We start from the raw sequence: 15324 nt of genomic DNA, 5'->3' as shown, positions 1-15324 counted from the left end.
TGGGCTCTTTACACAGCTCCACTACGTCCTGAACTTAAGGCTGCTCCTTTATTTCCTGTTTTACATTATTGGACAACCTGATTAATCCAGGTGTGTCTGAGTCGTCACAATCGTCAGACACACCTGGATTAATTAGTTTGTCCAATAATGTAAGACAGGAAATAAAAGAGCAGCCTTAAGTTCAGGAAGTAGTGGAGGTGAGCATAGAGCCCATTCAGTTTCACACTGATCTACCACAGTTAACTGAGTATTTTGGGGTTTGGACCCAGTGGTCACACAAAGCAATGCATTTTAAGTGACATGGGAACTATCAACTTTTGTTCAGCTAGCTAGTTTTTCACTGTTAAACAGTTTTAGTTTGTTACCATGGAGTATTAGGGCCACGTTGACAGTGATTTTAAATCAGATCTGCAAATTAGTGCTGTAGTGAAGTCCAGCTTCTTTCAGATTAGGCAGCTGGCAAAGGTGAAGCCTTTCCTCACACAAAAGCACTTTGAGACAGTGATCCACGCCTTTATAACATCTTGGCTGGATTACTGCAATGCACTTTGTTTTGGAGTCAGTCAGTCCTCCCTCGCACGTCTCCAGCTGGTGCAAAATGCAGCCGCTCGCCTCCTGACTGGAGCACGTAAGAGGGAGCATATAACTCCCACCCTGGCCTCCCTCCACTGGCTGCCTGTGCACTTTAGAGTCCATTTTAAGATTCTTTTATTTGTTTTTAAGTCTTTAAATGGTCTGGCCCCCCTTCCCTCTCTGAGCTCCTTCAACCCTACGCTCCTGCTCGGTGCCTCAGGTCAGCTGACCTGCTGCTCCTGGAGGTACCGAGGTCCAGACGGAAGCTCAGAGGGGACAGAGCTTTCTCCACTGCTGCTCCAAGATTATGGAACGAGCTGCCGTTGCACATCAGACAAGTCTCCTCACTGTCCATTTTAAAACTAGTCTTGAAACCCATTTTTACTCCCTGGCTTTCAACTCTGTATGAGACTCTGTTCTTGTTTTAGTGTTTTATGGTTTGCTTTTATTTATTGTTTTGTTGTTTCTAATTGCTTTTAAAAACAATGAAACAACTATTCTACTGTCTGTTTTATTTATTTTATTGCCTTTAATTGTTTTACGTCTCTATGTACAGCACTTTGTCTTAAATTATGGTTGTTTTAAAGTGCTATATAAATAAAGTTGAGTTGAGTTGAGAGTTGAGTAGGCTACTCACTCATCTTGTTTCAAAATCATTGTCAGACATGACAACTCTGTTGAACAGGTGCATGCACTTGCTTCTCGTGTTTTTATACCAGATGCATTTAAATTCAGTTTCCTGATTTTTTTTTCATATCAAAAATTGTATTTAGTGATTATTGTTTGTGATTGATGCTGATCTGAGTGATTATCAAATTAATACACTTGATTGTTTTAAATTAAATGTTGTCATTTTTTAGTATCAGTTTTATTCCTCAGTGTAGAAAATGATCATTTTTTTCCTGTTTGTCTCAACTGGAAGTACTAGCACTAAATACAAATTAAAGATGAGGCTGATTGGAACATCTTTAGTTTCACAAGTCATGAACTGGAGTGTTGGATAAATGAAGAATTTGAGCAGATGATGGTGCTGGAGGAGAAGTCATGTGATCATCAGAGTCATCACAGTTCATCCTGTTTGGATCTTGTGTCCAAAGTTCACAACACTAACTTCATAGTGGCACTAAAGGATTAAAATTATAATGATTTGACATCTGGTTACCATGAATATCTATCCAAATATTTATATCAGTAATATACTTCTAAACTTTAGGCTACAATGTCTCTTTTACATATATTTTTTTTTACCTTTGTTGTTTTTCATCTGCTGCTGTAACAAGTCAATTTTCCACCTCAAGCTGTATCTTCAAAATAAAGCTAATAATAATTTCCCGACCCTGCTCCTCCTCAACCTTCTCCTCTTCCTCCTCCTCATTCACTGTTGCAGAAAAAAATAGGATCCAAAACAGGGCCAGTTGTGATCGAGGATCTTTATTTTCCACCTTATATGATACAAATGAAAGTATCCAAAAGTGTTCAAAAAGTCTGAAAAATACTCATCAAAGCGTCAATAAAACTTCACAAAAATGATTAGAAAAGACGGAGACGAAGTTCAGTGCATTAGAGTTTACACCCAAAAAATGGACATAAAGCCGAGCCTGTCCCGGACCAGACTAAACTTCTTATCTCTGTGACTTTGTTTTTATACTGCACTGTAAAAGCCCTGCCTTCTTATTAAAATGAGAGGTGAACATGACACTTCTTCCCCAGTGTACGCCCTGTGATTTGTCCAGATGTCATGTTGCGATCTTTCATCAACATAGTCTCCACCCTATACGGTGACTGTATCACATTTTGCCACGTAGCGAGTTGACCCAAGTTCAGCGTCTTTGGCACCACTCTATCTTGCCGGTGGCCGTTATCTACATTGCCCGACCTTGACTCCCCCTGCAGGTGGCTGCACACGCGAACTTAACGGTGCTTTCCCACGCTTTGCACTCATCTCACCTCTACCTTCTCAGAACTTTTCAATTATTTACGCAACATGTCCCCCCTGAGACTTGAAAGTTTCATTAAAGTAAAAAATGACATATAATGCATGATTACAGCAGATGGTAATGACAAGACAATCAGTAGGTAAAGAGTTTCAGAAGGTCAGAACAAGTAGGAGTTTTTTTTCTTTAGCAATTTCTCATTGTGTGTTTAACAGAATCAGTTGTATACTTAAAATCAGAAACTAAAAAATACTAAAAACTAAAAAAGACCGCATTTAGTTGCAACCCATAATAGTGGTAGCATTAAAAATACTACAAATCTCAATTTAAATTGTCAATGTATTGAACCACAAAGATGAATACTATAAGTTTTACAGTTAACAGATAGGCTAAACATCTGTCTCCTTCATATATGGTTTTTGGCAAATTGTTTACATGTTATTGCTACACTTTATTTTGCAGGTTGCCGTTATCTACGTTGCCCGACCTTCACTCCCCCTGCAGGTGGCTGCACACGCGAAGTTAACAGTGCTTTCCCACGCTTCACACTCACCCCTTCCTTCTCTATCATGCTTTTCCTTTTTTTTTTACCCAACATAACCTGTATAAAAGCAGGACCACGGCAGACATCTCCACTTTCGAGTCTCCAACCTTTCAGAGTTTTTCCCTTCACCTCTGCGACAGCGACATGGGTCTTTGGGTAAGTTGAGCAGCTGACTCTCACATTTAATTTACACTAATATTGTGTGTATCTGATTTTGTGTAAGGAGTTTCTGTTTCATCCTGATGGAAATGCAAATTACTGAAGCAGTAGAAGGTTTGTCTAAAATATCAACAATTGTAATAAAGGATTAATGCTTATTATAAATATTTTCAGTTTTCACACTGATCTACCACAGTTAACTGAGTATTTTGGCGTTTGGACCCAGTGGTCACACAAAGCAACACATTTTAGGTCACCATGGGAACTATCAACTTTTGTTTAGCTAGATAGTTTTTCGCTGTGTTTAACAGTTTGTGACGACTGAGTATTAGGGCCACATTGAAGGGGAAAAAATCACAGACTTTGAGAATAAAGTTGTAAATTTACGAGAATAAAGTGATAAATTCATGAGATAATAAAATCATAATATTACAAGAATGAAGACAAAATTTTACGAGAAAAAAAGTCAATATTACGAGAACAAAGTCATGAATTTATGCGAATCAAGTCATTATGTTTGGTGCATTTTTTTTTTTTTACCTTTATTTATCCAGGAAGGATCCATTGAGATTTGACAATCTCTTTTCCAAGGATGTCAGGAAGCATTACAAAACAAACAATCAACAACAACAAGTGAGAAAATACATAGCAAGAGCAAGGTAGCAGACAATGATAATTTATACAATAAAAATGTTACAATAAAAGAGACCCCAAAAGTGCAATACAATTTGAAAACTAAGAGTCACAGGTGCAACTGGTGACCAATAGCTCAGAGAGAGATTTTTTAAAGCTAGAAAGAGGGATGAGAGATCCCATCCTCATCTTTACTTGCAGGTTATTCCAAGACCAAGGCCCAAAGTAGGATAGGGTCCTCATCCCCAACTCTGTCCTCATTAAGGGAACCCAATATCGCAACCAGCTATTAGCTCTAAGATCATGTGTAATTTTATTATGTAAAACCTTATTACAAAATGTGGCGAAAAAGTTCATTATTATATTATTATTGTCTATCCAGGTAACACTGTTAGTGGGGCTGCTGGTTTCGGTGGCAGCGGACCAGAGCTACCTGCCCATTGACTGTGATGACGTGTATCGCCATGACAACACCAGCTCCAGTGGGGTGTACACCATCTACCCAGGAGGCCCCACCTCACCCCTGCACGTCCTCTGTGACATGGACACTGACGGGGGCAGATGGACCGTCAGTACACTACACCTCATATCTGATTAGAGTTCAGATTTGACGATGAGACTTAAAAAGCCAAAACAAAAGTGGAGCCATTGATTAAAAAAAAAAAAAAAAAGTATTGTTTCAGTTTTCAACAAGTGTTGTGACTTCTCTCCTTTGAGACGTGTCACTTAAATGATCATCATCTGATTAGTCAGCTGTCAGAGTTCACATCCTGTGGCAGCTTGCACAGTTTTCTTTATAGAAAAATATATTTTTAAAAAACATTAGTGTATTTAAATAAAGGAAAATGCCTGATTTTGTTGACCTGAAATTATATTTGTTGTAATTAAATATAGCCTAATAATAACAAAACATTTTAAAATGTATGGTCTCATGAAGTAGCTCAAGTAAACAATATTTAACACTTGTTTTTTTTTTGCAAAGTCTGAGAAAGTTACCAGTGTCCATGTTGTATAATTTAGTTAGTCCATCACCGCAGCAGTTTGTTGTGATGATGTTCATATCAGGAATCTCTGTCACTTAAACATGTGACAGAGCACAGTGTGACAGAAAAATAAAAGACACTACAGCAACTGTGATTGCTGTTTACAGACCAGATAGTCATCAAATTCACCTGGTTCAGTTGAAAAGACTTTTCTTTTTTTTTTTTTAAGTGATCTAAAGTCCTGCTAATTGAATACAGTTTTATTCTGGTTGACTGAATTGTTGTGATTCTCCCTTTCAGGTCTTTCAGAGGAGGTTGGATGGGAGTGAAAACTTCTACAGGCCATGGGAACATTACAAGAACGGATTTGGGAATGTAGCAGGGGAGCACTGGCTGGGTGAGTCCTAGAGGGAGAATTACAGGTATATTAAAGTATCTATGGATCAAATATGCTCTCGTTACGCTGTTTTCAGTCACAACAGGCAGCAGCTTTTACCAAAAAAAACAAGAACTAAAAACTAAAAGAAGCTGCACAACCTGCAGCAGCAGCACATGTCAGTCAGACAGTCAGTGAGTGGCTGGTGAACACAGCGGAGCATTTAGCAGTGAAACTGAAAGTATAGAAATATTATAAGGCCTGTGTGTGTGTGTGTGTATGTGTGTGTGTGTGTGTGTGTGTGTGTGTGTGTGTGTGTGTGTGTGTGTGTGTGTGTGTGTGTGTGTGTGTGTGTGTGTGTGTGTGTGTGTGTGTGTGTGTGTGTGTGTGTGTGTGTGTGTGTCTCCTCAGGTCTGGACAACATCTTCCTGCTGACGATGAGGAAGAAGAACGAGCTGCGGGTGGACATGGAGGACTTTGAGGGAGGGGAGGCCTTTGCTCAGTATTCGTCTTTCTTCGTCGACTCTGAGAGGGAAGGATATCAGCTGGATCTGGGCGGCTTCACAGGAGGAACGGCAGGTGAGGGTCACTTCAGTGGAAATGTTTCCTTTTCTTACTTTTAGGTATTCAACAATGAGCCGAGTGAAGGCCGAATGTTACACTGTGGACAAACAGACTAAAAAAAAATACTAGGGTACATGATTTTTTTGAATTGTGAAAAATAATTTTAGAAAATAGAAAAATTTGGCAGTTTAACTGATTTCACTGTACAAACACATTTCTTTGAGCTGGATTAACTGCATCTTTCCCCCTCCGTTCCAAATTGAAATTACATTTTGACTCTGTTGTTTCTAGGGGACAGTTTAACAATCCACAACTCCATGAAGTTCACCACCTATGACAAAGACCAGGATGTGTGGGATAAAAACTGTGCTCAGCAATATCTTGGTGGATTCTGGTACGAAACCTGCCACTACGCAAACCCCAACGGCCTGTACGCACCTGATGGTGTTGCATATGGAAGTGTCTCAATTGACTGGTACGCATGGAAAGGCTATAACTACTCCCTTAAGACCATCACCATGAAAATAAGATCAGTCGCTAAGTATCCATGCACTTATTGATCTGATCAGCTGTAGATTAATGAGATAATCACGCCCTCCATCAGGGTTGGAGAGCTGGGATGTTCGGGCATATAATCACTAGTCCGACTGGACTTAATGCCAACAATAACCTCTGAATCAAAATCATAATGCAAGTTTTTTTCTTTCCTGCTCATCTTGTTTCAAAATCACTGTCAGACATGATAACTCTGTTGAACAGGTGCATGCACTGATGTATTAAAATTCAGTTTCTTTGTTTTTTTTCTGATAAAAACAATTGTTTAGTGATGATTATTGTTTGTGATTGATGCTGTTCTGAGTGATTATTAAATAAATTAACTTGATTGTTTCAACTCTTATTTTTGAAGTTGTAATTTTTTTAGTGTCAGTTTCATTCTTCATGGAAAATGATCTCATCATGATTTAAATGTATCCTGTATTATTTTGAACTAGTACTACATGCTAATTAGCACTAAATATAAAATAAAGATGAGGCTGATTGGAACATTTTTAGTTTCACAAGTCATGAACTGGAGTGTTGGATAAATGAAGAATTTGAGCAGATGATGGTGCTGGAGGAGAAGTCATGTGATCATCAGAGTCATCACAGTTCATCCTGTTTGGATCATGTGTCTAAAGTTCACAACACTACTGTCAACCTCATGGTGGCACTCGAGGAAAAGTTATTATGTAAGATAAAGATTGGTATCGGTAGAGATATTTATAGGCAGTGTTCTAAGCAATATGCTCAAGCTAATACGCTCCTTCGTAGGTTTAGTATGTGAATGCGGCGGCTCATAGTGGCCTACAATGATGGACTGAGGTTGTTGCTTCAGGTGCCCAGGTGGCACAGTGCGAGCCAACTCTTTGTTAATTTAAATGTACCCAACTGTGAAGCACTTCTACAAAATTTAAAGCAGATATCAGTGGAATGTTTTTGTTAATATAAGTCCTAAATAGTCCTATTTTCCGTCAGCAATCACTTACATGAAGTATTTCAGCCTAAACACGAGTCTCTCCGTCACTCTGCTCTGCTGTAACCCGAGGAGAAAATTTTCCTTGTGGGATACAAGTGTTATCCAATGAGGAGAGAGAACGGCATGAAGGGCTGTGTGTGCAGCCAAGGGATGCGCGTGAATGTGGTGACGTAGCACGAGGACCAATTGATGCCTGACAAGGGCGGGGGCTGCTAACTCATGGTGCGTTCAAAGAAACTCGTACTTTGTGTTTTTCCTTCCTGTGAAGTCATACCAGTTCGATCTGGTACGAGTTCACGGGTCGGAAGTTACGAGTGGCCGTTATAGGGAACTTTCACAGACAACAGGATGGTAAAAACACGAGCTACGGGTTACCTGGAACGCTACCAAGTCGTAGTTGTGACTTGAAGCTGTAACTTACGGTTTCAAAAGCCTGCCTTGAACGCAGCATTAGCCGAAACGGCCGTGAAGCTGATATCTGCTTTAATGTATCGTTTTATGTGCTGCCTGGATGACTCGGGGAACAGCATTATTGGGGCTTTAGCTGCTATAGGTATTCATCCAGGCTTAGTAAACACTGGTGGGATAGCCTGCTTATGAATTATGTGGAGAGTTGATTCTCTATCTGTGTGTCTGTCTTTTTCTCTCTCTCCTTCTTAAATCTGTTTTATCATGTTTGTTGTTGTTGATATGGACCGCTTGTTGTGTCTGCAATAAAGATTAATAATAATAATAATAATAATAATAATAATAATAATAATAATAATAATAATAATAATAATAATAATAATAATAATAATAATAATAATAATAATAATAAGTCTAAATTTGAGACTACAATGTCTCTTTTTAGTATTTTATTTTTTACCTTTATTGCTTTTCATTTGCTGCTGTAACAAGTACATTTTCCATCAGTGGGATCAATAAAAAGTCTTGTCTTATCTGCATTTATGACAGAAACAACCTCAAGCTTTACATGATCTTCAAAACAAAGCTAATAATAATTTTCTAACCCTGCTCCTCCCCATCCTTCTCCTCTTCTTCCTTCTTCTTCCTCCTCCTCCTCATATATATAGCCTGTATAAAACTTTTTTTTAATGGCTGACCGGCTATAAAAACAGGACCACAGCAGACATCTCCACTTTGAGACACTTTTCCCTTCACCTCCTCTTTTTTAGGATATCAAGGATATCAGTTCGATCTGGGCGACAGGTGAGGGTCACTTCAGTGGAAATGTTTCCTTTTCTTACTTTTAGGTATTCAACAATGAGCCAGGTGAAGACTGAATGTTACACTGTGGACAAACAGGCTAATTAAAATGTTTATGTGAATTCTGTAAAAAATAATTTTAGAAAATCGATAAATTTGGCAGTTTCACTGATTTCACTACAAACAAATTTATTTTAGCTTGATTAACTAAACTGCAATTTTTGCGGGTGTACAGAAGTATCTACGCGAGAAGGGCATCCCATCCTTCATGATCTATCCTGCCACTCTGAAGATCACCCTGGGCGGTGAACAACGCAGCTTTACTACTCCGGAGGAAGCAGAGGAGTTTCTACGAGGGTCTCGGCATGGGGTCTCGACAACGCGCGCGGCAGCTCATCAACACGGGGAAGTGATGGAGCAGGAGTGTTCCGGCACTTGAAGATAAGGCGAGGAGTTTTTCATGACCTGGATTTCACCGTAAGATCTGTCCCGGTCATAATGGACATCTATATGTCCCATACTAATTGTGACATTGAGGGCTGTTGGTCCCCTCCCAGGTTATACTACTAGTTACTGTTTCTAAGAGAGAATATGGACCCTGTCACACAGTTATGTTCATGTTTCAGAGGGACAATTTCAGTTATTTTTCATGTAGCCTGGGTCTGTCAATAGTGGGCCTCACATTTATGTTTCAACTGCTTATATTCCTGCCAGGTCAGTTATGTTTGTAAGTGGGATACAACCGAGTTTTGGAGTCTCAATGAGCTGCGTTATGCAGTGGTCAAGTTACACAGAAACACGGGTTTTGGGGTATGGGCATGGCAGCAATGGGGTGGGTGTGGGTCTCCTACTGGACCATATGCTTGGATACTTGGTTTACAGTAAATTGTATAACTGGAATATAACTACAGTGATTTTTGATAATGGTTAAACTGACTATTCTGAGTCTAAATGTCCGGGGCTTAAACGTCAATATCAAGAGGGTTAAATGTCAGGAATTGATGCGTCGAGCAAATGCAGACATAGTACTAATTCAGGAATCCCACTTAAAACAAGGAGATGTCCAAAGGATGCAAAATAAACAATATATGGTGATATCCTCCTCCAGCAGTGGGTCTAGCTCAAAAGGAGTAATGATTATGTTTAAGAGGAATTTACCCGTGAAAATTGAAGGGACTAGTAACGATAAATGTGGGCGAGTAGCATATGTGTGTACGTCAATTTACAATACGAAGGTTGCATTTATATCGGTATATGCACCAGCAGTCTTCGAAGATAATTTCTATCCTGACCTCACAGAGGAATTACTGAAACTCACAGAATATGAAATAGTTCTAGGAGGTGACATGAATGCGGTCTGTAACCTTCAGTTAGACAGATCTACAAGCTCATTTACACACAGCCAGCAATCAGCCTCTATGGCTTTGAATACAATGATAAACAACTTGAACTTTTTTGATGTTTGGCGATTTCAAAACCCCGGTAGTCGAGATTACACTTGTTTCTCTGCATATCATAAGTCATTTTCAAGGATTGATTATTTTCTACTGTCGCGTAGTTTGAAGGATTGTGTAACACCTGTTAAATTTCTCCCAGCCACACTGGCTGATCACAACCCATTAGTTCTAAGTATTGATCTCAGTTTCAAATCCAAAAAATCTCAGAGATGGCGTTTCAACACCTCTCTTTTAAATGACACTGCATTTGTCTCTGAATTTAGAACTAAACTGTCCACATTTCTCCAAGACAATGTGGGATCCGTTGATGATGCTAGGTTAGTGTGGATGGCGACAAAGGGTTTTATCCGGGATTTTACAACGTCATACGCATCACATGTGAAAAAACTTAGGAATCTTAAGATTAAGGAGTTAGAGGAGAAATGTTTATGCCTGGAGAGGGCTCTAAAGCAAAACTATTCTGACACAATTAATGACGAGTTACAGGTCGTTAGACAAGAGCTGAATGATTTATTACGCAAACGAGCGGAATTCATTATACATAGAACTAGGCAAAATTACTATTGCAACGGAAGTAAGCCCAGCAGGCTCTTGGCCCTAAAATTAAAACAGTGTGAATCAAAAGCGTCCATCGATTCAATACACCACCCTACTAAAGGCCTGGTTTCTAATCCAGCAGAGATAAATAACACCTTTCAGGCATACTACGAGGATTTATATACGTCGTCTGATAGCTTTGACCCAGAAGTGTGTAATAATTTTTTGGAAGGGTTGGATCTGCCCACCCTACAGGGAGAAGAGGCAGCAGACCTGGGCCGCCCGATAACTTTGCAGGAATTAAAAGGTGCACTGAGTAAAATGTTAAGAGGGAAATCTCCAGGCCCTGATGGGATTCCGCCTGAAGTGCTCTTGCATTTCTGGGACCTCCTCGGACCGGTTCTTCTGGACTCCATCCAGACTGCTTTAGAAAAAGGTGCCTTTCATGAACACACCAATGTAGCTTTAATCTCATTGTTACCAAAGAAGGGCAAGGACCCATTACAATGCTCTAACTACAGACCTGTATCTCTGATAAATTCGGATCAAAAAATTTACTCCAAGTTGCTGGCACTACGCCTGGAGCGCTATATGGATAAACTAATTCACATCGACCAAGCTGGGTTCATGAAGGGCCGTCTTGCTGCGGATAACATTAGGCGTTTAATGCATATAATAGAAGAATCTAAACAGCTTCAGGCACCGTGTGCTATTCTGTCACTTGATGCTGCCAAAGCTTTTGACAGGGTCGAGTGGCAGTATTTGTGGGCGGTACTGCGAAAATTTCAACTGGGTGAAGCTTTTATTAAGATGATACAAATTCTGTATGCAAACCCCGCGGCTATGGTCAACACAAACGGATTGAACTCCAGACCCTTTTCTATTTTCCGTGGTACGAGACAGGGCTGTGGCCTCTCCCCGAGCCTGTTCATTCTATCCCTCGAACCGTTTACGCAGCACCTTCGGCAAAATTCGGTCATGTCCCCTATCCGAATTAGACAGACTTCTCATACCCTGTCGGCCTTTGCGGACGACGTCCTTATTTATATGACAGACATAGAAAACTCTATTAACTCTTTATTAGTGGCTTTTGAGGATTTCAAACAGCAGTCAGGATTTGAGATCAATTGGACAAAATCAGCTCTGATGTTGCTAAATGAAGCGGCTAAGAAAGTCAAAATATCAAGCCGGATTCCCATAGTAACTCAAATTACATACTTGGGTATACAGATACACCCCTCCATCCAGAAAATAGTGAAGAGCAACTATGAAAGAATTCTTAAGGAAGTTGAACGTGATCTTGCTAACTGGACCAGGCTACCTGCTTCATTGCAGACGCGTATATCTGTAGTTAAAATGAATGTCTTGTCTCGCGTTAATTTCTTGAGTATGATGATTCCACTCTCTCCCTCTCCAGACTACTGGGTTAAAATTGATAAATTGTTACGTGGATATATTTGGAATAATGGCCGTCCAAAACTTAAGCTTTCGGTTCTACAGAGACCCAAAGATCAGGGCGGGCTCGCCCTCCCAAATTTCAAAGTATACCACCAATCCTTCCAGCTACGTCCTGTCATGGCTTGGCTTGACGGTCGCTCATGTGTCTCATGGAAATCTTTAGAGAAAAACCTAGTTCACCCGAGGAGATTGGAGGACATTTTATTTTCTGGCATAAAAGATAAATACTGTAGGCTGCACTATGGCCCCATTATTGCCAACACAATAAAACATTTCAGGATAGTTGAGAGAGAACTGAAGGGGAACTTGAAGTGGCACAGTGATGCCCCTCTGTGGCACAACGTAAATGTACAGATTGGAAATAAGCCACTGGACTTTAAACCATGGTCTTTGAAAGGTATTAATGTTGTCGGGGACCTGTATGATGGAAATGGCATGCTTAGCTATCAAGATTTGAAGGACCGCTTTGATCTGCAGGACTCTCCTTTTTTTTATTATTTGCAAATAAGATCGGCACTTAAGGCACATGGTGTGCCACTGAGGGCTAAGCTTCCCATACATCCTCTGATAAATTGGATAAACTCCCTTCCCTGCAGGGGCTTTGTTTCGAAAGTCTACTCCAAACTATCCGGACAACAAGAGACTCTACCGATGATCAGAGCATGGCTGAGAGACTTTGGTCAGAAGGATGACGACATTTCCTGGAACAATGTATGGGAGAACATTTTTCAAGCTTCCAAAAATCCAAATCACCAACTCATTCACTTCAAAGTGTGTCACAGACTCTATTATACACCTGTCACTAGGTTTCGCATGAAACTGATACCAAGTCCAAGCTGTACCATGTGCCAACTTAACGCAATAGGATGTTATAAACACATGATGTGGGAATGTCCCTCTGTTCAGGCCTTTTGGGGCCGGGTGTCCAAAGTCTTGTCTGAATTACTAGGTACTACTATAACATGCAATCCAATCTTACTTCTCCTTAATGATGATTCTCAAATACATATAAGTGAGAAACAGCGTAAACTATTGCTGAGCGGCCTCACAGCTGCTAAAAAACTCCTAGTGCAAAGATGGCTACCACCTCATGATCTTAGTACTAGGAAATGGTTGATTTATTTCCACGATATAGTGTTACTTGAGTTGTCTACTGCACGGATTAATAATGCTAAAGCCTCCACTTTGGAGATGTGGTTAGGTGCAGCTGCACAGATAAAGGATAAACTTCTTGGGTTGTGAACAAGAGGGACACCGCTCACTACAATGTATTGTTGACACTTGATGATGTTTGACTTGTCCAGGGGAGACCGGGGAGGGAGGGATGCTGCCAGGGGGGTGGGAGGTGGGAGGGGGGTATTATGTCAAAAAAAAATAAAAAAAAAATTTGTACGGATGTTGCTGTATTCGCTATGCTTCAATAAAAAGTTCTTCACAAAAAAAAAAAAAAACAGGACCACAGCAGACATCTCCACTTTGAGACACTTTTCCCTTCACCTCCTCTTTTTTAGGATATCAAGGATATCAGTTCGATCTGGGCGACAGGTGAGGGTCACTTCAGTGGAAATGTTTCCTTTTCTTACTTTTAGGTATTCAACAATGAGCCAGGTGAAGACTGAATGTTACACTGTGGACAAACAGGCTAATTAAAATGTTTATGTGAATTCTGTAAAAAATAATTTTAGAAAATCGATAAATTTGGCAGTTTCACTGATTTCACTACAAACAAATTTATTTTAGCTTGATTAACTAAACTGCAATTTTTTTCCCCTGTTCCAAATGAAAATGACTACTTACTACTTACTTATTATGTAAATATTATAAGCTTTCACACTGATCTACCACAGTTAACTGAGTATTTTGGGGTTTGGACCCAGTGGTCACACAAAGCAATGCATTTTAAGTGACATGGGAACTATCAACTTTTGTTCAGCTAGCTAGTTTTTCACTATGTTAAACAGTTTTAGTTTGTTACGATGGAGTATTAGGGCCACGTTGACAGTGGTTTTAAATTGGATCGGCAAATTAGTGCTGTAGTGAAGTCCAGCTTCTTTCAGATTAGGCAGCTGGCAAAGGTGAAGCCTTTCCTCGCACTAAAGCACTTTGAGACAGTGATCCACGCCTTTATAACATCTCAGCTGGATTACTGCAATGCACTTTGTTTTGGAGTCAGTCAGTCCTCCCTCGCACGTCTCCAGCTGGTGCAAAATGCAGCCGCTCACCTCCTAACTGGAGCACGTAAGAGGGAGCATATAACTCCCACCCTGGCCTCCCTCCACTGGCTGTCTGTGCACTTGACAGTCCATTTTAAGATTATTTTATTTGTCTTTAAATGGTCTGGCCCCCCCTTCCCTCTCTGAGCTCCTTCAACCCTACGCTCCTGCTCGGTGCCTCAGGTCAGCTGACCTGCTGCTCCTGGAGGTACCGAGGTCCAGACGGAAGCTCAGAGGGGACAGAGCTTTCTCCACTGCTGCTCCAAGATTATGGAACGAGCTACTGTTGCACATCAGACAAGCCTCCTCACTGTCCATTTTCTTAAAACTAGTCTTAAAACCCATTTTTACCCCCTGGCTTTCAACTCTGCATGAGACTCTGCTCTTGTTTTAGTGTTTCATGGTTTGCTTTTATTTATCGTTTTATTGTTTTTAATTGCTTTTAAAAATAATGAAACAACTATTCTACTGTCTGTTTTATTTATTTTATTGCCTTTAATTGTTTTATGTCTCTATGTACAGCACTTTGTTTTCAACTGTGGTTGTTTTAAAGTGCTATATAAACAAAGTTGAGTTGAAAGTTGAGAGTTGAGTACGCACCTGATGGTGTCACATATGGAAGTGTCCAAATCCTATACACATGGAAAGGCTATAACTCCCTAAAGACCATCACCATGAAAATCAGATCAGTCGCTAAGTATCCATGCACTTATTAACCTGATCAGCTGTAGATCAATGAGATAATCACGCCCTCCATCAGGGTTGGAGAGCTGGGATGTTCGGGCATATAATCACTAGTCCGACTGGACTTAATGCCAACAATAACCTCTGAATCAAAATCATCATAAAATGTGTTTTTTTTTTCTTTCTTACTCATCTTGTTTCAAAATCTCTGTCAAACATGATAACTCTGTTGAACAGGTGCATGCACTTGCTTCCCATGTTTTTAAACCTGATGCATTTAAATTCAGTTTCCTGATTTTTTTTTCATATCAAAATTTGTATTTAGTGATTATTGTTTGTGATTGATGCTCATCTGAGTGATGATCAAATAAACTTGATCATTTTAACTTCAGTGTTGTTATTTTTTAGTATCAGTTTTATTCCTCATTGTAGGAGGAAGTAATTAGCACTACATACAAATAAAGATGAGACTGATTGGAACATC

General features: G+C 39.9%; 1 protein-coding gene across 1 annotated transcript; it reads left to right on the top strand.

Annotated features, from left to right (window-relative positions):
• Positions 1-3195: 3195 nt before the first annotated feature.
• LOC310985409 (microfibril-associated glycoprotein 4-like) lies at positions 3196-8904 on the top strand (the record flags this gene model as incomplete). The annotated part of the gene is made up of 6 exons (XM_083970987.1): positions 3196-3207; positions 4226-4411; positions 5127-5223; positions 5614-5781; positions 6058-6307; positions 8784-8904. 6 exons carry the CDS (start codon positions 3196-3198, stop codon positions 8902-8904), a joined length of 834 nt encoding a protein of 277 aa, XP_083827113.1.
• Between the last annotated feature and the right edge of the window lie 6420 nt (positions 8905-15324).

The sequence above is a fragment of the Trachurus trachurus genome, assembly GCF_905171665.1.
Source record: "Trachurus trachurus genome assembly, chromosome: 1".
Lineage (NCBI taxonomy): Eukaryota > Metazoa > Chordata > Actinopteri > Carangiformes > Carangidae > Trachurus > Trachurus trachurus.
The sequence above is the reverse complement of the archived record's forward strand: the minus strand, read 5'-3'. Positions and strand labels throughout refer to the sequence as shown.